The 21,474-nt window shown below is 54.9% G+C and overlaps 2 protein-coding genes across 6 annotated transcripts in view; one reads left to right on the top strand and one right to left on the bottom strand.

Annotated features, from left to right (window-relative positions):
• Scyl1 (SCY1 like pseudokinase 1) overlaps positions 1–3,793 on the top strand; it is a 12,695-nt gene extending 8,902 nt beyond the window's left edge. Inside the window, exons 9-17 of one of the 2 annotated variants that reach the window (XM_021152502.1) lie at positions 407–562; positions 1,313–1,501; positions 1,606–1,681; positions 2,074–2,238; positions 2,422–2,564; positions 2,892–2,963; positions 3,054–3,260; positions 3,355–3,415; positions 3,517–3,793. In XM_021152502.1, the coding sequence (XP_021008161.1) occupies positions 407–562; positions 1,313–1,501; positions 1,606–1,681; positions 2,074–2,238; positions 2,422–2,564; positions 2,892–2,963; positions 3,054–3,260; positions 3,355–3,415; positions 3,517–3,641 (1,194 nt within the window). In that variant the 3' untranslated portion in view covers positions 3,642–3,793. The remainder of the gene's footprint in view (positions 1–406; positions 563–1,312; positions 1,502–1,605; positions 1,682–2,073; positions 2,239–2,421; positions 2,565–2,891; positions 2,964–3,053; positions 3,261–3,354; positions 3,416–3,516) is intronic. The other variant, XM_021152503.2, reaches the window with a different exon arrangement.
• Ltbp3 (latent transforming growth factor beta binding protein 3) lies at positions 3,690–21,474 on the bottom strand. 4 transcript variants are annotated; one of them, XM_021152498.2, is made up of 28 exons: positions 20,244–20,891; positions 17,318–17,647; positions 16,967–17,169; positions 16,684–16,789; positions 16,342–16,434; positions 16,055–16,177; positions 15,505–15,663; positions 15,220–15,405; positions 14,495–14,511; positions 14,349–14,421; positions 14,118–14,216; positions 11,515–11,640; positions 11,278–11,409; positions 11,054–11,182; positions 10,709–10,831; positions 10,450–10,572; positions 8,522–8,644; positions 8,199–8,318; positions 6,555–6,683; positions 6,130–6,297; positions 5,890–5,973; positions 5,508–5,636; positions 5,289–5,426; positions 5,050–5,190; positions 4,753–4,914; positions 4,598–4,678; positions 4,383–4,514; positions 4,045–4,284 (listed from the first exon to the last, which is right to left on the bottom strand). In XM_021152498.2, the coding sequence occupies exons 1-28, from the start codon at positions 20,563–20,565 to the stop codon at positions 4,133–4,135; spliced, it is 3,903 nt and encodes a 1,300-aa protein (XP_021008157.1). In that variant the 5' UTR covers positions 20,566–20,891; the 3' UTR covers positions 4,045–4,132. The 4 variants fall into 4 exon arrangements, with proteins under 4 accessions (XP_029328437.1, XP_021008157.1, XP_029328438.1 ...); XM_029472578.1 differs by having other exon boundaries at positions 16,967–17,118; positions 20,244–20,398; XM_029472579.1 differs by having other exon boundaries at positions 16,967–17,164; positions 17,412–17,647; positions 20,244–20,398.

Here is a 21,474-nt window from a genome sequence, read left to right as displayed (position 1 = left end):
TTTAATGGCTGAGTCTGGGCATGGTGGTGCATGCCTCTAATCCTAGCATTGAGGAGGTTGAAGCAGGAGGATTGCAAATTCAAGGATAGCCTGGGCTACAAAGCAAAATTAAATTGAAAATCAAATGTAGCAAATTGGAGGTCATCAGTGACCTCAATCTGAGTGAACCGGTTTGGTAGAGTGGGTGTCAGAGTGTGTTGGTATGTAAGTTTGACGGGACAGAATGCAGGCAAGCTTCTGTGTCTGGCCATAAAAGAGAACTGGAAACGGAGGACTCCCTGTTTTAATATGCTAGTTGGGGTGGGACTGAGCTAGGCTGATCTGACAGCCCACTAGTGGCCTGCGCATCCTCCCAGGAGTCCATTCTTGCCCTGGCTCACAGTCCCTCTCTCTCTCTTCTTTACAGTCCATGCTGCTCTTGGCCCCAAAGCTGAATGAGGCCAACCTCAATGTAGAATTGATGAAGCACTTCGCAAGGCTACAAGCCAAGGACGACCAGGGTCCCATCCGCTGCAACACCACGGTCTGCTTGGGCAAAATCGGCTCCTATCTCAGTGCTAGTGTGAGTGTCCTGCAAAGCTGTGGAAGGATGGCAGCCTCCTCTTGGGCTAGAGAGGGTCCTGTCCCAGAGCATGGTCCTCAGTCCTGAGCATCGCTAGCCTAGGGCTTGGGCTTGGGCTTCCTGAGGCGGAGTTAACCGTAGGTCATTTACACAACACTCGAACTTGTGCCAGGCCTGGACAGTTAATAAGACTGAATGAAAGTTGGGCATGGTGACACACGCCTGTAGTCCCAGCACTTGGGAGGCAGAGGTAGAGGCAGAGGCAGGTGGATCTCTGAGTTTGAGGCCAACCTGGTCTACAGTCAGTTCTAGGACAGCCAGAACTACATAGGGAGACTGTCTCAAAAACAAACCAACAAATCTAATGATTGAGTAGGACCAGCACTAGGGAAGGAGGGAAGACATACTCAGCCTTGGGGTGGCTGCGCCATACACTGTGAGGCAGTGTGGTCCAGGAGAAAGTCTTTGGTTTTGTGAGATAAGGTTTTTCTGTGTAGCAGCCCTCACTATCCTAGAACCAGCTCTATAGCCCAAGCTAGCCTCAGACTCAAGAGATGAACTTGTCTCTCGTGAGTGCTGGAATTAAAGGTGCGTGCCACCTCTACCCAACATAAATTCTTTTCTTTAAGTTCCTATTTTTAGACCTTGGTTGGCCCTGCCCTGGGAAGTGGGAAGTGAGGTCTGGTGGCTTGGGGCTGCTTATTGCCTCTGTATATTCAAGCATCCTTTTCCATCCACCCGGGCCCTCAGACTAGACACAGGGTCCTCACCTCCGCCTTCAGCAGAGCCACTAAGGACCCATTTGCACCATCCCGGGTTGCGGGTGTCCTGGGCTTTGCTGCCACACACAATCTCTATTCGATGGATGACTGTGCCCATAAGATCCTGCCTGTGCTCTGCGGCCTTACTGTGGACCCTGAGAAATCTGTGCGGGACCAGGTAAGGCGCAGCCAGGGCAGACCTGGGGGCGGGGCTTGGGGATATTCAGTCTCTCTGAGGCTTGGCCACACCCTGGAAGTGCTGGGGCCTCTGCTACTCCACAGGCCTTTAAGACCATTCGAAGCTTCCTGTCCAAATTAGAGTCTGTGTCAGAGGATCCCACCCAGCTGGCAGAAGTAGGTGAGTGACCCACACTTGTGTTCTTTCTATGCACTGTTTGTTTGTTTGTTTGTTTGTTTGTTTCAAGACAGGGTTTCTCTGTGTAGCCCTTGGTGTCCTGGAACTTGGTAGACCAGGCTGGCCTTGAACTCAGAAATCCACCTGCCTCTGCCTCCAAGTGCTGGGATTAAAGGCATGCGCCACCACTGCCTGACTCTGTCTTTTACTGTCCCCTGGTATGTCCTATCCCATGAGAGCATCTGAAAGCTGGAAACCCCCAGCAAGTCGCCATAGATGTTCCATAGATTGGAAGACTGGGCTAGGGAGGGTTTTCCGAGCATCACTGTGTGGCAGAGCTGGGCCCTTTGTGATCTCAACATGAAGCCTATATCTGCATCTCTCTCACTGTCCAGAGAAGGATGTCCATGCAGCGTCCAGTCCTGGAACAGGAGGAGCTGCAGCCAGCTGGGCAGGCTGGGCTGTGACTGGGGTATCCTCTCTCACCTCCAAGCTGATCCGAGCACACCCCACACCTGTGCCGTCTGATACCACTGTGCCCCAGAGACCAGTGCCAGAGGGTGAGTCCCAGGCTCGCCGCATCAGTGGCTGAGGGCTGAAAGCTATTGTCAGGTCCCCCTGCTGCAGTGACAGGGACATAAGGCATGGGGCATCGGCTAGTCACTCTTTGGGCCTCCGTGGCACCCCTACTCCTTTCACCCCTTTCCTCTTAGCCACTTTACCCCAAGAACCCTGTCTCCTAGGAAATCCTGCTCCAGCCCCTGCCCTTGCCCAGGCCACCCCTGCAACCTCAGGGCACTGGGAGACACAGGAAGAAGACAAGGACAATGCAGAAGACAGTGCCACTGCTGACAGATGGGACGATGAGGACTGGGGCAGCTTGGAGGTGAGCAGGGCCGAGGAGGCCTCACCAGGGACGCCAGCTCAAGGCACAGGCTGTCCTTCTGAGGAGTGTGCAGACCAGAGTTGGGCCACCCTCATCTGCATGCCATCCTGGTAGGGAGGGAGCTTTGGTCAGTCATAATAGGCCAGCAACAGCCACTGAGCTCCTCCTAGTCAACCCCAGGGTCCCTAGAGCTGGGTCAGAGAAGAGAGGGCTGGTAGGACTCAAAACAATTAAAAATGCCATGGCCGGGAGGCTCACTCACTGTCCTTGCCCTCTCGGGGGTTGAGGATTATTGCTGCTCATGTTGTTCTCCTCCTTACCCTGCAGCAGGAAGCTGAATCCGTGTTGGCACAGCAGGATGACTGGAGTGCCAAGGGCCAAGGGAGCCGAGCTGGACAGGTGGGCTGGGTCGGGCAGGGTCAGGCAGGGGTCTCTATGGAGCACTGTGGTCATTTACTCTACCTGGCCTTTCCCATTGTCTACTCCCAGGCCAACCACCCAGACCACAAATCTCTGGAATCACATTGGAGCAGCTGGGAAGTTGAGGGCTCCTGGGACCAGGGCTGGCAGGAACCCAGCTCTGTGGAGCCACCTCCAGAAGGCACGCGGCTAGCTAGCGACTATAATTGGGGTGGTGCAGAGCCCAGTGACAAGGGCGACCCCTTTGCTGCCCTGTCTGTTCGTCCCAGTGCTCAGGTACGGGCTCACTAGAGCACAGCTTGGAGCGAACTGTGCTGGGCTGGGCTGTGCTGGGCATTGCCTCTACTGCAGCTTCCGCTTTCCCTTTCAGCCCAGGCCAGACCCAGACTCTTGGGGTGAAGACAACTGGGAAGGCTTGGAGGCTGAGAGCAGTGAGTATTTCCCATGAGGAGCGGACAGGGCCCCGTGGGCAGGTGTGGGACAAGAGACCTGAGACTGCTCAGCCCACTCGGCCTTCCCTTCCTGATCCCAGGACAGGTAAAGGCAGAGCTGGCCCGGAAAAAGCGAGAGGAAAGGAGAAGAGAAATGGAAGCCAAACGGGCAGAGAAAAAGACCACCAAGGGGCCCATGAAGCTGGGAGCCCGGAAGCTGGACTGACAACCCCACCCCCAAGCCACTGGGCACTTCCAATCACTGGAGAGCAGGCCCGGCGGATGTATTTATTGTACAAACCATGTGAGCCTGGTCAGCAGGTCAGGCACATCTAGTGTACATAATCAGAGCCACAATAAATTCTATTTCACATCCTGGGTCCCAGCTCAGCCCAACCCGCCAAGCAGTAGGTCTTGATGCTGCCATCCCAACCAGCTTTGGATATGAGTATCAATTTGCCTTGAAAGCCAAGAGTAAATTTAAGGGGCAGATCTGACGTTGAAGTTTCTAGGAATCACCCTTGGGGAGAAAGCAGACGGCACTCTGCAGACAGGAGCACCCTTGGGTGTTGGGGTGTGGGAAGGAGATTTGTGGGCCCTGAAGGATCCTTGGGTCCATGCTCTCTTTGGTCAGGAGCAAAGGATGTACTTGTCTCCACTTTCAGTGGAAAATACCCTCGATGATCGATCACTGAGGTGTGGACTAAGGCTGCATCATCAGCGGCGGCGCTGAGGCACGCAGGCCCCGTGAGGGCGGCTGCGCGTGAAGCCAGCTTTGCAGACACAGCGGAAGGATCCACTGGTGTTCACGCACCGCTCGCTCTTACACAGCAGTCCCCGCTGGTTCAGTTCTCGGCACTCGTCAATGTCTGCAAGATGGCATAACAGATGCAGGCTTGTCAAGTCCCACTGTGGTGCAATCTGCACCCCGCGGACTCTGCCCTTCTGTCCCTAACGTCTTGCTCACCCACGCAGCGGGCACGGGAGGCGTCCAGCTGAAAGCCTCCAGGACACTCGCATACTGCCCCGCCTGGCCGTGGCACACAGCGTCCGCTCACACAACGGCACTCATCTGAATCCTCCTCTGAGCTGTCTTCGTCTATGTGGGCCAGAGGAATACAGATATCAATATGGGCTCCCACTGATGGCCACTAATCCACACCTTTGCTCCCTTGGCCTCACCTCGCGGAGACTTCCCCAGTAGCAGGGGGCTTGTGTCCCAGAAAGAATTGCTCTCACTCTGTGAAGTCGGGCACTGGGACCCTGGAAGTGGGTACAAGAGTCAGCAACACTGCTGTATGCCTCTCCCTACCTCTAGTCCCTCAGGGGTAGCTCACCGGTGCCACGTGGCGGGCACGGCCTGCACTGGGTACCCCAGCCGCGGCCCTGGCGGCAGCAGCAGTCATCAAAAGTGAGGGCAGGTCCCGCCAGGGGCCCCATACACATGCCGTCCTCTCCTCGCTGGCCCCAGCACACTTCACGTCTCTCTGGAGCGTGCTCTGTGGAACATGACCCACATCAACAGGAGGGAGGCAGGGACTACCCACTGCTGTCCCATCCCGGCTGCGGGCTGTAGCCCGGGGGCTCCACCCTGACAGAACTCAAAATCGGCCCAGGACGAATGTCGCCCTCACCCGCCTGGCTCTCGGGGAGCTGGCAGTCGCGGCCGGAGGGCCCGGGCTCCCAGGGCGGGTGACACTCGCAGCGGTAGGAGCCCGGGAGGTTGACACAGCGGCCAGGGCGGCAAGCAGCCGGATCCTGGCACTCATCCACGTCTATGGGACATCGAGGGGGTTGGTGGAGGTGGTAATCACAATTCAGCATGGGCTCTGGTCCCTTCTGCTCCTCCCCGCACTGATTCCCCGGGCCTCACCCATCTCCTCCGGGCTCAGACACTGGCGCTGTGCGGGGCTGTACTCTGCCGGCGGTGTGCAGGCACAGCGGTAGCCGCCACGTGTGTTCTCACACACTCCGTTCCTGCAGTTAGACTCATCCAAGCACTCATCCACGTCTGGGGAGAGAAAGAAGGGCTGGTGACAGGAGCGGGCCTGGATTAGGCTGCTTCCCCGGGAAGCACTGTAGCTGGGCTCACCCACGCACTCCAGCAGGTTGCCGTCGTAGTAGAAGCCCTGCTTGCAGTAGCACTCGTAGCCGGGCTGCGTGTTCACACACTTGCCCTCCTTGCAGATCTCTGCCCCAAACAATATGCATTCGTCGATGTCTGTGTGACCAAGGGAACCGTGAGTGCCCAATGGCCTCAGGCTTCACTTGGAGCTTTGGGCCCCTTGGCTGAGACTCGTGGGTGGGGCTTATTGGGAGAGTTGAACCCAAGGCTGGGTTTTGGGTGGGGATCCTTGGGGTCAAGCTGTTGTAAGGGGTGGAGTTTACCCAGCGAGTGGCAGACCCAACCAGCACCCTTAAACTAAGCCGAACTGTAACGGAAAGAAGCAAGGAGGCGGCAGGTCGGAGCTTACCACGGTGAGCTGGAATGCCGTAGTTCACAATGTTGTTGTCCTGAGTGTAGCCTTTCCCATCAGGACACAGGCTGTGAAATTCGGCTGCAGGGTGAGAGAGGGCAGGAAAAGCAGGGCTGAGCACGCACTGGCCACACATCCATCTGCTCTCTCCTCCTTTCCCTCCCACCCACCCAGAGCCCTTTGGTTTCCTGATGAACAAAAGGGAGCTCTGGGAAGGGGTGGGTACACCCCTCCTACCTGAGCTGTAGACTGGACAGGGATAGATTTCGCAGTGGTCTCCCCAGCCAGCTCCCAGAGAGCAACAGCATTCCTGCTGAGTGACATTGGTAGCCAATACACTGTCACAGAACACTGTGTCATCGAAGTTAAGGTAGCACTCCTTCTTGTGGTGGGGCTGCTCCACCTCTGGAGAAGGTGACAGTTCAAATTCATGGAGATAGTAGCTTTGGCCCTGTCTACTGTACCCCAAAACTGTACCCACTCTGGCCTTCACCTGCCCTAGCCCTCCTTGTCACTTGGGGAGAGGTCTAGCTCCACCCACTCCTCCCAGGCAAAGAGGATTTCTTCCTGTTCCAGAAATTCCAAAAGGTGGAACTGGGACACATGTCCCAGCCAGCTGTAGCTCCAAGGGTTACCGGTCTGAGAGAAGAGAGGGTACTCACCCTCACACCCATGCTGGTCCTGGGTGAGTGTGAAACCCTCATCACAGACACAGACATAGGAGCCCTGGAGGTTCTCGCAGGCCCCATGGGGCAGGCACAGGCCTGGGTCCTGGCTGCACTCATCTATATCTAGGAGAGGCAAGGAGACCAGGAAGCAAGAACAACCTCGGCTGTGGAGAGACACAGCCCCTTTTCCCTGGGGTGTGCCCAAACACCTCACACAGGCTCAGAACCTGAGTTTCTGCTTTGGTTTCAAAGGGCATACAACAGAAGTCCCCTTGGGCCTGTTTGTCTGTCTGTGCGGGTAGGTTTGTGACACTGCTGTCATCCTGTGTCACTGGAATGAGCTCCTGACCCTCAGCTGACATGGAGACCTTCCTGCTCATCTCCCGCTCCCTTTCAGTTTGGCTATTCCTTGATGGATCGTCAGTTGCTTGATATCCTCCTGCCTCAACCTCCTATGCAGCTGGGATGGCAGGTAATGCCATCAAACTTGGCTCTGCACTCTTTCACTCCTCCCAAAGTTTTGCTTAAGGTAGAGTTGTCCCTACCCCTCCAAAAGACACACTGAGTACATTGCAACTGCTGTTCGTGACACTGCAGAGAGATTCTTCCCACCCAGAGCCTCTGCTGAGAGACCCTTCACACCCAGAGCCCCCACTTAGAGACCCCTTCCCACTCAGAGGGATCCCTTCCCTCCTCAGAGCCCTGCTAAAAGACTCCTTATGTTTTGAATCTCCACTCTACAGTCATCTCCCTTTAATTAGCTTCTGGGTACCCTCACCCTGAACCTGAGGCTCATTTTCATGTCCCCCTCCAATGTAGAAGCCCCAGTTCATTGATGAAATACTTATTACACCACTTGGCAAACAGGGGTGTGCAGGTATCACGTGACAGTGAAGGTACATGGAGGTCAGTTGGTTGATAGGTCAGACTATCATATCTGTAAGAGGCTGACCAGAGGGGCTGGAGAGATGGCTCTGCCCTTGTGAACACTTGGCTGCTCTTCCAGATGACCCAGCACCCACATGTCCACTCACAACCATCTGTAGCTCCAATGCCCTCTTCTGGCCTCCACAGGGATGTATACATGTGGTTCAGACATGATTCAGGCAAACACACATGCACAAAAAGGAAAAATAAACTGGGTGTGGTGGCTCACGCCTTTGATCCCAGCACTCTAGAGGCAGAGGCAGGCGGATTTCTGAGTTCGAAGCTAGCCTGGTCTACAAAGTGAGTTCCAGGACAGCCAGTGCTATACAGAGAAACCCTGTCTCAAAAAAAAAAAAAAAACACCAAAAATAAATAAATAAAAAATAAAAAAGGAAAAATAAGCAACACAGAAACACTGCGGCCAGCAGGGCGACCCTTGTTAGAGAACAAATACACTGGTGAATGGGTTAGATGGATTGATGGGGAATGGATGGATACAAAGACTACAGAAAAGCTACAGTGTATCAAATAGATAGAGAAGAGCTACAGTGTGTCAAATAGAGAAGAGCTACAGTGTGTCAAATAGATAGAGAAGAGCTACAGTGTGCCAAATAGATAGAGAAGAGCTACAGTGTGTCAAAAAAAAAAAAAAAAAAAAAAACACTGCCCTGCCTCTCCCTCCTTTCAGAATCCCTCGCCAACTTCTCATACCTTGGCACTTCCTGCCGCCCACCAGCCGATGACCCTGGGGACAGAGACATCTGTAGGAACCATTGGTATTGATGCAGTCACCCCCAATGCAGGCCGCAGGGAAGTCACATTCATCGATGTCTGTAGGAGATTATGGTTTGGATAATTTCATGGGTTGACTCCGTACACACCGCCTGGAGTTATCTGAGTTTCCTACTCCGAGAACCCTGGGTCACTCCCACACCCTCAAATCACAACTGGGATCTGGATGGGCCTTGGAGCTGGGCAGTAGAGATCCCGGGGTAGGGAAGAACAAGCCAGCGCCCCGGCTTAGGACCCCTCACCCTCACAGCGGCTCCGATCCCTTGACAGATGATAGCCAGAGAGGCACTGACACTGGAAAGAGCCCGGTGTGTTCGTGCAGATGCCATCGTGGCACACGTTCCCAGCCTCACACTCATCTACGTCTGCGGGGCACAGAGAAGCGTCAGGGGAGCAGGTTCCGTGGGCTCAGGCTTCAGTTACTGTTCTCCCACTGCTGCCCATTTGTCAGGAGCGCAAAGCTGAGGCCCAGGGGGCTTCTACCCTGCTCCCACATAAAAACCATGCATGGGTGCCAAGTCAAGTGTTCCCAAAAGTCCATGGCGATACTTGATGCTATAAGAGCTCATGTCTTCCCACTCGTCATCCACATTCACCAAACAAGAGGGACCCTCTCTTCCCATGCTGCTTAGGGTCCTTTAGCTTCTCAGGTGCTGCTCAGAAAGCTCAGCCACCTTCCATCAGCCCTACCATGCCTCTTCCCCCATCTCCTGATGCCCTTTCATCTAGCCTGCCTCCCCTAGTGTTGGTACCAAAAGGCTCTGCTAGATGCTCTTCTATCCAACTCTGTCTCCTTGGGTACACAGGCTCAACTCACCATAGCCCCCATAATCCACAGACCATAGCTCCATAGGGACATGTCTGGTTCAAGACGCCTAACCTGCATTCTCAGGTTATGGCATTTCTGACTGAGAGACCCAAATGGGCCACCCTACTGAGCTTATCTAACATGGATAGGCCCCCAACCTCCCCTTTAAAGGGGCCCAATCCCAGGGACCTATCCCAATGAACAGCACCATGCATGGAGTCACCAAACCAGACTCCCCTCTTTCCCTGACCTTGACACCCAACCAACTTATTCTACTATCAGAGCATCTCATGGCCAGCCCAGCCCACTGCCCTCATCCCACTCATCCTCCACAAAGCCTGCTGCTCTCAGTTCTTCTTTGCTTAGCTAACTCCTACTGTCCTTTAGAGAAACGCAAGCCTCTGTCCTTCAGGCCTCTGTCTCTGCTAGTTGACAAGTTTGCCAAGTTTCCCAGTTTGTCTGAATTCTAGTCTCTAGTCTAGTTTTCGGTACTTAAACATTGCCACAAGAAGAGGACTAATGAGTCCCCCAGTCTGACATCTTCTTTTCCTTCAAATTATTAAGCTTCTCAAACTAAAGTTTCAAAGTGTCATCTCTTAAGGGACAGGAGTTGGTTCAATAGTTAAGGGCATTTACTGCTCGTACACAGCACGCACCCACTTGGGAGTTCACTGAGGTCAGCAACCCCAGTTCCAGAAGACTGGTCTCCTTTTTTGGTTTCTTTCTTTCTTTTTTTTTTTTTTTTTTTTTTTTTTTTTTTTTTTTTTGAATTTTTTAAATTTTTGTACTTTCTTCATTCACATCTCCAGTGCTATCCCAAAAGTCCCCCACACCCTTCCCCCCCATTTTTGGTTTCTGAAGACACTAGGTATGTACGTGNCATCTCTTAAGGGACAGGAGTTGGTTCAATAGTTAAGGGCATTTACTGCTCGTACACAGCACGCACCCACTTGGGAGTTCACTGAGGTCAGCAACACCAAATTTTTGACCCATTTCAAACAATGTAGCCGAATGCTTACAATATTTACCTCAGGTTTTTTTTTTTTTTTTTGCATTTTTTAAAATTAGGTACTTTCTTCATTCACATCTCCAGTGCTATCCCAAAAGTCCCCCACACCCTTCCCCCCCATTTTTGGTTTCTGAAGACACTAGGTATGTACGTGGTACACATGCATGCATTCAGGCAAAACATCCATACACTTAAAAAGAATCTACTTTTCAAGGTCCAGCTGCTTCGCTGAAAACATAGCTTTAGTAAGACTGCAGAATGCGTCCCCCACCAACCACTGGTTTTACAGGGTGACCCACTCTCTAACCTCTGTGAATGAGAGTATCTGGTCTGCCCAGCATGCTGGAGCTCACCTATGCAACTGAGGCCGTCCTGTGCGGGCTCGTATCCCTGGGCACACGTGCAACGGTAAGAACCCGGAAGGTTCTCACACCATCCAGGAGAGCAGGGGGTACCCTCGGAGCATTCGTTGACATCTGCAGGGAAGAACGCTAGTGCTAGTACTGTGCCCTACCGACAAACTGCCGAGGTGAGGCAACCCTCCAAGGGCCAGGGGCGGGAACTCTATTCTCTGGAGGCCCGCCCCCCACGTGGAACCAGACCCGCCCTCACCACGACAAGCCCCGCCCCCCTGACTACGGTAGCCAGGCTGGCAGGCGATGCACTTGAAGCTGCCAGGTTTGTTTTCACATTTGCCATCAGGGCAGGTGCTAGGGTCGCGACACTCGTCGATGTCTGCATGGAAGGGAAAAGGAAGAGAACATGTCTGGGGTCAACATAGGTGGTCCGATGCTCATAGTCCCCGACAGGGCCTCCTTCCATCACAAATCCAGGCAAAACGGACCAGTTTTAGCTTTCCTGACCCCGGCCTGAGAGGATCAGAGATGGGTGCCTCTTGCTTCCATCCTAAGTCGAGGGACGGTTGTGATGCCCGCTTTGGTCTGGAGGGTAACCCACCTTCGCAAATGGGTGGTCGGGAGGCCTTGAGCCGGTAGCCAGGATAGCAGTTGCATTTGTAGTGACCAGGGAAGTTGATGCAGAAGCCACCGTCCCCACACAGGTGAGGCTTGGCGCACTCGTTCAGGTCTGAGCAAAGACAGGGTGCAATGGGACGTGGGGCGGGCAGTAGGAGCTGGTCCCACCCAGTATACCCGGGTTAGCCAGGAGCTGGTTGCGCTCACCCACGCACGAGCGGCCCCCTGCACCCACGTGGAGGCGGTAGCCTCGGTTGCAGTGACAATTGTAGGAGCCACCAGTGTTCATGCAGATGCCTCTCCCGGGGCCGCAGGGCTCTGCCTCGCATTCGTTCACGTCTGGAAGGATCAGCAGGCAAGGAAACATCAAAGGCGAGTTGTGAGCCCCTGAGGCGGCTCTGGGGCTCCTCCCCAGCCAACCCCTGTCCACACACCCCTGCTCACCAACACAGTAGCGGTGCTGCGGGTGTGACCGGTAGCCTGCGTTACAGTGGCAGGAGTAATCCGAGGGGCCAGGCACACACTGTCCATGGCCACAGATATTCTGGTTCAATCGGCACTCATCGGTCTCTGTGGCATGAGGGGATCGGGTCAAGGGCTGATCAGGGAATAGGTGTTTTCTGCCACACTCCAGAGGCAGAGACTGACACACCAACCCTACTGACCTGGAGAGCTTAGTCAGGCAGTGACCTCTGGCTTCTGCACACTGGTATTTAAATCCTAGGATTTCCTAAACGTTATCTCAAGTAATACTAACGCCAATGTTCCAGAAAGTCTCCAAACAGGACTCCGGTGTCCTTGCCATCCCTGCCACCATCCTTACTTTCATGCCTGCCTAGGATTCTAAGAGCCTGACCCCTGTCACCTCAAATCAAACCACAACGGCGAAGTGTCCTATGTTCTTTTTTTTGTTGTTTGTTTGTTTGTTTTTGTTTTTGGTTTTTGGTTTTTCGAGACAGGGTTTCTCTGTGTAGCCCTGGCTATCCTGGAACTGACTTTGTAGACCAGGCTGGCTTCGAACTAAGAAATCCACCTGCCTCTGCCTCCTGAGTGCTGGGATTAAAGGTGTGCGCCACCACGCCCAGCTGCCAAGAGTCTCTGAGACCCCATAATCAGCTTCTAAACACTGACACCATTGCATACACTAGCAAGATTTTGCTGAAAGGACCCAAATATAGCTGTCTCTTGTGAGACGATGCCGGGGCCTAGCAAACACAGGAGGGATGCTCACAGTCAGCTATTGGATGTATCACAGGGCTCCCAATGGAGAAGCTAGAGAAAGTACCCAAGGAGCTAAAGGGATCTGCAACCCTATTGTTGGAACAACATGATGTACTAACCAGAACCCCGGAGCTCTTGTCTCTAGCTGCATATGTATCGAAAGATGGCCTAGTCGGCCATCACTGGAAAGAGAGGCCCATTGGACTTGCAAACTTTATATGCCCCAATATAGGGGAATGCCAGGGCCAAAAGAATGGGAATGGGTGGGTAGGGAAGTGGGGGGCGCTATGGGGGACTTTTGGGATAGCATTGGAAATGTAATTGAGGAAAATATGTAATAAAAAATATTAAAAAAAAAGAGTCTCTGAGACAATGTTCTTCCCAGTCCCCTCAATAGTTTAAACCCTGCAGCTTCAGATTTACTATTATCTTCTAGCCAGTGACATCAACACCCCTTGCTCCAAGGACGTGGGTCCTCCATTTTCCACCCAAATGGTCGATTGTCTCCCCTCCCAAGACAGATACCAGTCAGTCCTAGGAACACAGCTGTGTCCAGATGCTCGGATGGGGGAGCTCTGCTCGCCCTCGGGTTTATAAGCTCCACTTCCTCCTCTCCCTTTTGATCCCCACCTTTTTCATGAAGCCCAGGGTGATGCTAAACTCAGCTCTGCCCGAATACACCTGGCCAGCGGGCCCTTGCAGGCTGCTCTCTGCCTCGCACCTGTCCATTGGCTTTCTCGCTCCCCTCCCAGTCACCTTGTCCTCCACATTCTCACAATCCCCAGGGGTAGTCACCTTCCACCTGAGCCCCTCATCTCATAAGCTCATCTAGGCTCAGGGTTTCAGTCAGGGTCAATGATTGTGGCCTTGGAGTCCCTATGACTTAGGCTCCATCTAGCTTCTCTGTGACCTGGGACAAACTGCTAAGCCTCTCTAAACCTGGGCCTTTTTCATCTGGAAAACGAGGCAAGCATTTCCCCTTCAGAGTAAGAGAGCAGACTGATGCTGTCTGTGAAGTTCTTCACATAGAGCCTGGCAGAGAGACAGCTCAGTCCGTGTTGGCAATCATTCCTATGCCCACGTCCTTGCAGACGTTTCTCATACCCTTTGGCACAAACCCCGAGCCTGTAATGGCGGCCCCATGAGCTGGCTCCCCTGCTTCTCTGTGGTTTTTCCCTCCTCCACCAATGATTCATACTTCTTACACCTTTGCCCAGATTTAACCTCCCTGGAATGTTCTTCTTCTGACTCTGCATGTCCCTCCCCTCCCTACTTCTCTTGAATGTCTAGCAATCTTTTAAGCCCTACACACACACACACACACACACACACAGCCCACAACCTCTCATTGTTACCTACTATTACAATCTTCAGACTTCCCGTCTTCCTGACTTATCTTTTTGTAGCATTTATGAGACATGCTAGACTTTAATTATTGTTCTATTTTGTGGGTCTCATACCATAGCCCAGGCTGACTTTGAACTCTAGGCAATCCTTCCGTCTTCACTTCCTGAGTATTGAGATTACAGGTGTGAGCCACCACACCTGGCTTGATCTGTTTGCTTTGGTTGGGGTTTATTTGGGGGGCACATAGTAGGTGCTCAATAAATACAAATTGACTGATGAAGACTCTCAGATTGAGCTGGCCATCTTACGAACAGGCCGCTGGAAAAGTACAGCGACACCTCTCCTGCTCACTGGACCTTCCCTGGCTCCAAGTTCTGAGCAAGTGCTAGCCCGCTCGCTAGCCTACGGAGTGTTGGAAGGAGGAAAACCAAGCTGGATGTGCGGCCTATCCAGGCTGTGGCCCTGCTGGCAGGCCTTACCTGTGACCTGAGTGGGGGCGATCTCCACTGCACTTCGGGATGGGGGCAAGTCTGGCAGGAACCGGTGGAAGGTAGGTGGGGAGGGGCGAGAGATGAGCTCTGCAGGCAGAAGCAGGGGCTTTTCAGAAAGCAAGGCTCCTACCTCCTGCAGGCTACACCCAAGCATGGACACTCCACAAGCACAGACCTCCCAGTGGTTTAGCCTCCCCCCCCTTGCAATGCCTCGCTCACCTGGGTAAGGCCGGGGGGGTGAGGTGGTGGTAGTGGGGTGGCTCTGCTGCACCGATCGCTCCTCACTCACTGGCTATGGGTATAGTAACATAAGCCCTCCTTGGCTCCTCTGTTTCCCCACCCTCCACCTGGGCTCCCATACTCACTGGGTCCATGGTCACTCCTAAAAGAGAAGGTGGGATATTATTTATGTCAGAACAGGAGGTCAAGGATCAAGGTGTATATAGGTAGGGTAGGTCTCAGCGTTCAAAAGGCATGCCTTTGCATCAAGGCTCAAAGCTCAGATCCTGGGATTAGGGTGATTTGCGTAGTAGCCATTGCCTAGAGTGCAGCAGTTAAGCTCCATCTGTACAGTGCCAGCCTAGGAGGCGACAGCTCAGGTCAGGTAAGGTGAGGGCAAGGGAATAAGGCCCGGGGTGGAGGGTGTCAGTGTTCAGGCTAGGGATTTACATGTTAGAGCAGTGGTTCTCCCCTTTTCTACAGTTCCTTATGTTGTGATGACTCCCCAGCCATAAAATCATCTAATTGCTACTTCATAACTGTAATTTTGCTACTGTTCTGAGTCCTAATTTAAATATCTGATAGGCAGGATATCTGATATGTGACACCCCCCCCAGGGGTTCCAACCCACAGGTTTCAAACCATTGCCTTAGAAGGTTAGCCCATGAGTTTTGTTTTGTTTTTTTCGAGATAGGGTTTCTCTGTGTAGCCCTGGCTGTCCTGGAACTCACTTTGTAGACCAGGCTGGCCTAGAACTCAGAAATCCACCTGCCTCTGCCTCCCGAGTGCTGGGATTAAAGGCGTGCGCCACCACGCCCGGCTAACCCATGAGTCTTATCTGTGGATCTGGAATTATTGGATCAAGCCAGACCTCTCTCTTCCTCTGTGTCCTCGAGGGGTGGTGCTCGGCTGGGGCTTTCAGGAATCTGCTGGGGTTTGGGTGGCCCGTCGGGGTGCAGGAAGAGGGAGAAGTCGCTTTCCCCCTGGATGGTGAGCGTCTGGTGGGAGGTGAGGATATGGTACCCTTTCCCAGCCGGGCAGATCTCCTTGAAGGCTGCTGTGGTCAAGATGCAGACACCACAGCAAGTGAACTCCTGGACGGGTACACAGATCGCCGTCCCATCCCTACATCATCCATGATGTGCCTCTGCCTTACCTGTACCATCTGCCGGGCAGCGCTGGCACCGGGCACCCCAGGCTTTACCCACACTACAGCAGCAGAGCTGGCGGGTTAGGCGTGTGGTCAGAGGGTGCTGGCACTGGTGTTCGGTGCTCACAAGGCGGAAACACAGGCTCTTCTCCTCTGGTTTGTCGGCTGCAGGGGTGGGAGTGGGGGGCAGGACCTGAGCATTGCTATGTCCCTCTGCCCAGTTGCTTCTGACACTGCTTCTCTGTTCTGTCAGCCTTTTGATCTATATGTGGCCCTGCCCTCCTGGGACTCGCTGAAACCTCTGTGACCACTGACTCCTGATTAGAGTCGCTCTGAATTTGCTCTTCTCACCAAACCCTGACTTCCTCTGACCTCCATGACCTCTGATCTCAGGTCATGTGACTCATCACCGATTCTATCTGCTCTGGGTCTTGTCCTTTCTGCTAGCCACCCTTAACCCGCCCTGACCTCTTGTGACCTCTTGACTCTGCTTGAAGCTCTGCCCCCTCCCATCCAGCCTTGTGAATCCACAGGACCAGGAGTCCCCAAGTCTCACCAATGCACTGTGTGCGCGAGGGACCCAAGCTATAACCGGGCGGGCAGACACAGCGATAAGAGCCAGGGTTGTTGAGGCAGTCACCATGGCGACACATGCCGGGCATCGCACATTCGTTGATATCTGTGATAAACAGTTTGATTCTCATAGCTGGGCCATAACCTGGCAGCAAGCTGCTCCAGACACTTGAGGGTTCTGCCTTCCTCAGACCCTTTCTCTCCCACCTTGGGACACACCCATGACCACTGGCCCACCCTACAGTCCACAGACTCTCCAGCTGACCATACCCTGGCAGTGGGTGCTGTTGAGCCTCTTGTAGCCCTGGGGGCAGTCAGCACCCACCTCCCCACGTACAGGTCCAGGCTTCTGCACCCCTGTATCTGCAGAGAAAGGACAGACGCAATAGCAACGAGATGGGGGGAAACACTGGGGTTCTGCAGGAGAGAAGTGAGGGCTCTGGGGAGGAGAGAGAGGATTTGATAGGGTCCCCACCAAATTTGGGGGTGGAGCCTGCACTGGTGTGTGTGTGTGGGGGTGGTGGGGGTGGGGAGATTCCCATAGCAGGGATGGGAGAAAGATAGCTGGATCAGTCACCCAGTGGGGGATACCACACTAAGCCAGGCACTCACACTGAAGCTGTGGGCACTTGTGACACTTGCTTTGTCCCCAGGCAGTACCGATGCTACCGCAGCAATCTTCCTGCTTGGTAAGGCCAGGCAAAGGGTTGCTGCCACACTAGAGGAAGGGATGTGGAGAGGAATCACCGAGTGCCCCGCCCCCACTGGCCTCCCTCCTGAGGCCTCTTCCTTTTTCCAGCCACAACCTGTGACACTCAATTGTATGCGGCCATGATGTGACTCAGGTGACCCTGAAATAGAATGACTGTTCTTTTGGAATTGCGGTTTCACTCACAGGCTGCTTGGGCAATGTGTCCTGGAAGCAGCGGCCCAGTGGCTTTTGGGTGGGTGGCCTCGGGTGCAGGGGCTTGGGATGCGGCAGCAGGTGCTGGGAAGAGGCTGGGCCTTCAGCGTTCGGCCCCTCGATGCGGTGCACCTGAACGGAAGCTTCAGGAGGGTGATGGACACGCACGTTCACCACGGGGGGCGGAGCCTGCACTGGGGGGCGGGGCGCGGTGGCCTCAGGGCTGTCCCGCTCCTGGAGGGTCGCGGCGCTGAGCTCCTCTGGGGCCTGGCCCGCGCCTTGATCCGACCACCCTTATTGCCCGCCCGTTTAAGCACCCCCGGGTTGCCCGTCTCCTAGTACCTTCTGCCGAGATTTGTCCTGGCCCCAGGGGCACCAAGAAGGCTGCATGTTGTGCAGGAGGACCCTCCCCCGGCCCGGGAGGATCTGCGATCACCTGCACCGCGTAAATGGCGTGTTTGCTAGCCACAGACTCTCCTTCTGGGGCAAGGGGCGGCAGCGGGCCTGTGGACACGGCCCCAGTCCGGGCCAGGCCGGGGCCTGAACTCCCGGTGCCAGCTCCGGTTCCTGCAGCAGGCACCTGGCAGAAGCGTCCCGTGAAATCCGGGGGACACAGGCACTGGTTTCGGGAAGAGCACTGGCCACCGTTCATGCAGGGTAGAGGGCACACCACTGAGGAGGAGACAGGGGTCAGGGCCTGGTTTCTCTTCAGGCCATCCTCACCCACATCCTGGGCTCACTGTGTGGACTTCCTTACCATCCATTAGCTCTGCCTTTATTGGGAACCTGACTTTGACAACAGGTCCCACCCATGAAAATGGCCTTCTGTAGGTCCCCGAAACCTTTCTCTCCAGGACTTGTGGAGTCTTAAGTTCCAGGCTTAACTCCTGGCCACATGCCCTTATCTCTGAGGCGTTACTTCCCCGGCCCTTGCGTCTGGACCTCATCTATGGTGGTAATGTTCCCATGAGTGAGCGCTGTCTATACAGACGCTTACTCCAGTGTGGAACAGACTGTGCAGAAGTGACAACCGAAGCTCTCCCCTTAGCTCAGGTCTCAAGTTTCTCCCCTAGCTCATCCTCATCTCCTCCCTCCATCTTGCTACCTACCTCAGCTCATACAGCTGCCAGCGACATGCCATGTCTAACCTCACCAGGACCTGGTCCAGGATACTGACAGACCTCAGGACCTCTGTCTGCCTGGGCGTAGCCCTGGGAATTCTTGTCTGTTCAGCCACATGTAACAGACTCTAGCATCCCACTTGCAGTCTCTACAGTGTCCCCTAAGCCTCTCTCTGGTCCTCCTCAGGGTCTTTGCCCACCCGTCCACAATCCCAGCATAATTAGATAACCTGCCTCAGGCAAAGTTCTAGCAGAGAAGACCCTACCCCCTTCACTCATCTTACTTTTCTACTCCCTGTCTTACATTTGAGGCCATGTTCCAGAACCTTCTTTGACTCCAACTCCCTCTGTTCGGCCCCTGTGCACCCCTGCCTAGGACCTACCTATCCACCCTTTACCAGTGTGCCAGTGTTCTCATGGTTATAGCCTATCCATCCCTATATTCCTGACTCCTTGCCAGTTGCTTCATGTCCTGATCTGATTCTGGGCCGTGTCTCTCCCAGAAAGGAGAGGTTTTCCCATTCTCTACCCTCTGCCCAGCCTGGCTGGCACTTTCCCGAGTTGTAGTCATATTTGCCTTTCCCACTATGAAAGGCATTTTTGGAGGGCAAAGCCTGGTGGTCCTCAACGCTGTGTTCCAAAGGAGGTCCCTGAGTCCCAACCGCAGCTCCTCTCCTGCCTGCCTGCTCTAAGGTCACTCGACATTCTGGGGAGGAAAGGTGGCTGTGTTGTTTTCCTGAACACTCACAGGGGCAGCCCTAATTCATTCCTGATCATCAGGGTGGGCTAAGAGCATCCCATACTAGCCTATCCCATCCTGTCTAGTCTCTGGAGACCAGGCCTCAAGGGCAACAGAGGTGTGTCCTGGGCCAGAGGGGGCAGAATCCTCTTCTTCCTGCTTTCCAGTGAGTCACCCATGGTGGTGAGAGTGTGACCTCTCAGTGACATCCTCCCACTGTGGCCCGGGCACTGAGCCTGGGGGATGTGGGCAGCATGGACAGAGACAGCAGCCTGCACAGGATGGCCCTGCAGGGGGCCTGAGAGGCTGGGCATGCATACGCTCACATGCACAGTCATCCTGTCCTACACAGACTCCTTCTGACACAAATACTACAGGCTCATTGTGTAAACACTCCCAGACAGTGACTGTAGACACACACCCGAGACACACAGAACACGAAGTGATCACATCGTGCCATGCCAAAGCCTGTGCACGTGTATACACATGTGTGCATACACATACATACACACACACAGAGCCCTCATGAGAACTGGGAAGCACACAGTGGGACTCCTTGGGTCCGAAGCTGTGAGTGAACATAAGAATGTGTGAGAGGGGCTGTTTTCCTGGTACCATCCTGGGCACGGCCTAATTACCCTGTCCAGGAGGGTAATTACCACTGGGACACCTCCCCCCAGCCTAGCCCACAGGGCCCCAGGGGAGGAGTCTTGAGCACCAGGCCTTCTCTTTAGAGAGAGGCTAAAGGAAGGGGTGGGCTCTAGGTTGACCAGGAGGCCCTCAGACTTGGGGTGGAGGCAGCTCTGAGGGTCTTTCAGATGAGTTATATAGGAACGTATGAGTTATACAGGAAACAGACTAGCTGATGGAGGACACAAAATGACACCTCCCTCTCCCCCCATCAGGTCAGTGCCATTATTTAGTACCCTACTTCTTAGGCCTCAAAGCCTTTCCCCCTCAGATTTTGCCAAGAGCTAACTCCCCCATTCCAGTCCTGATCCTAGCTCCACCTTCCTGAGAACACAGGTGTCTCCTTCCACCAGGCCAAACTTGAGACAGTTGAAAGATTTCTGTTTGGGGGGCGAAATATTTACCCCCTTCTGCGTGAATTCCTACCCTTGCTCTCATCTCTCCAACCCCTTGTACACTCCCTCTTCGAACTGAGCACCTCCCAGGAAGTCTGTGTCATCCGAGACCCCAGCTTAAGCCTCAACCCTTATCCAATACTTAAAAGCCCAGCCCCTCACTGTCTTCCATGGACCGCAGCCTCTCAAGATCCCTGGCCCCAGATCCGCGATCGATGTATCCCAGCTCCCCATCTCTTATCCCCAATGCTCCACTCTGTTTCCTGCCTGGTGCTGTTGCCTGCCCTTCCTTATGTCCCCAGCCAGAGCCCCCTGGCCCTCACCCACGCGGAAGCCAGAACCGGTGAGCGTGTCGGTGCTGTGGCCGTTCTCTCCGATGAGCGTCATGTTGGAGCCCTGCTGACAGCTGTCCCGACACTGGCCCTTCAGACAGGTCCGCTTGCAGATCACAGGCGCAAAGACCACCTTGAAGCGTTCGCGGGCCAGCGCCCCGCCCCCGCCTGTGCCCCGCTCGCCGGCCGGCCCCCCCTCGGCCCCGCCGCCGGGGCCCAGCAGCGCCAGCAGGAGTAGCGCCAGCAGCCCCGATGCCCCGGCCTGGCGCATCGCAAGGGCCAGGCCGCGGGCAGCCCCTCGGGGCCCGGGCATCCGGGGCCGCACGACCCTCGGAGATTGGAGGTCGAGCCCGAGCAGGGGATCGAGTGTTGGGAGCAGAGGGCAGAGCGGGGCGAGAAGCCAAGGGCAGGGAGGGGACAGCAGGAGCGCCCGGGATCCCCGTTGCGAGGGAGAGCGATGGAAGCTGCACTGAGGGTAGCGCGAAGAAACTTCCCTGGCCGGGAGAAACCCAGCCAGGCCCCGAACTGAGGCCGCAGCGAGGAGGCCGGAGCAAGTGGAGGCGGAGAGGAGGAGCGAGGGGAGAGGAAGGCCGGGCGGCCAGCCCGCTCCGCGCCTCCCCCTGGCCGGGCTCCTCTCCCGCGGCCGCCGGGAAGCAGGGAGCGCGCGGGGAGGACGCAGGGAGAAGTGAGCAGTTGTTTTCCCTGGCTGGAGCGCGCCGGCGGCGAGGGGGGCTGGGACGCTGGCCCGGGGCCAGGGAGACAAATTTTTTTTCTCCTCTCTCTTTTTTCTTCTGGTTCAAGCGTCTTTCGCTGCTGCCCGGGGAAGCGACGATGTGCGGCAGGGAGGGCGCCGGTTGGAGTGGGGGCAGTCCCCTAGGTGCCCGCCCCGCGCAGGAACCGAGCTGGGTTCTTTCCAGAAGAATCCTCACCTGGGGACTCCGCCAGATTCCTCCGGGCGGGGTGCAGAGGCCTGTGCACACCTCCCCGCCCAACTACTTTCCCACCTGGTCAAAATGGGGAAACCGAGGCAGATGGGCCTTGCTTGGAGGACCGGAGGTCTGTTAACTTTTGCCCATTGGCCTTTGTACATGTAGGGATTCTCGAAGCCCTGAAGTCATGGGTCCTTATTCCTGGTCCTGTCTTCTCTTGAATAAAAGGATTTAAGCAGGAGAGAGCACCTTCTGGCCAGGGTTCACTGAGGTACTGGGGAGAGCCCTGTGGG

This window comes from Mus caroli, chromosome 19, assembly GCF_900094665.2.
Source record: "Mus caroli chromosome 19, CAROLI_EIJ_v1.1, whole genome shotgun sequence".
In the NCBI taxonomy this organism is placed as follows: domain Eukaryota; kingdom Metazoa; phylum Chordata; class Mammalia; order Rodentia; family Muridae; genus Mus; species Mus caroli.
This window is presented reverse-complemented; position numbering and strand designations above follow the sequence as displayed.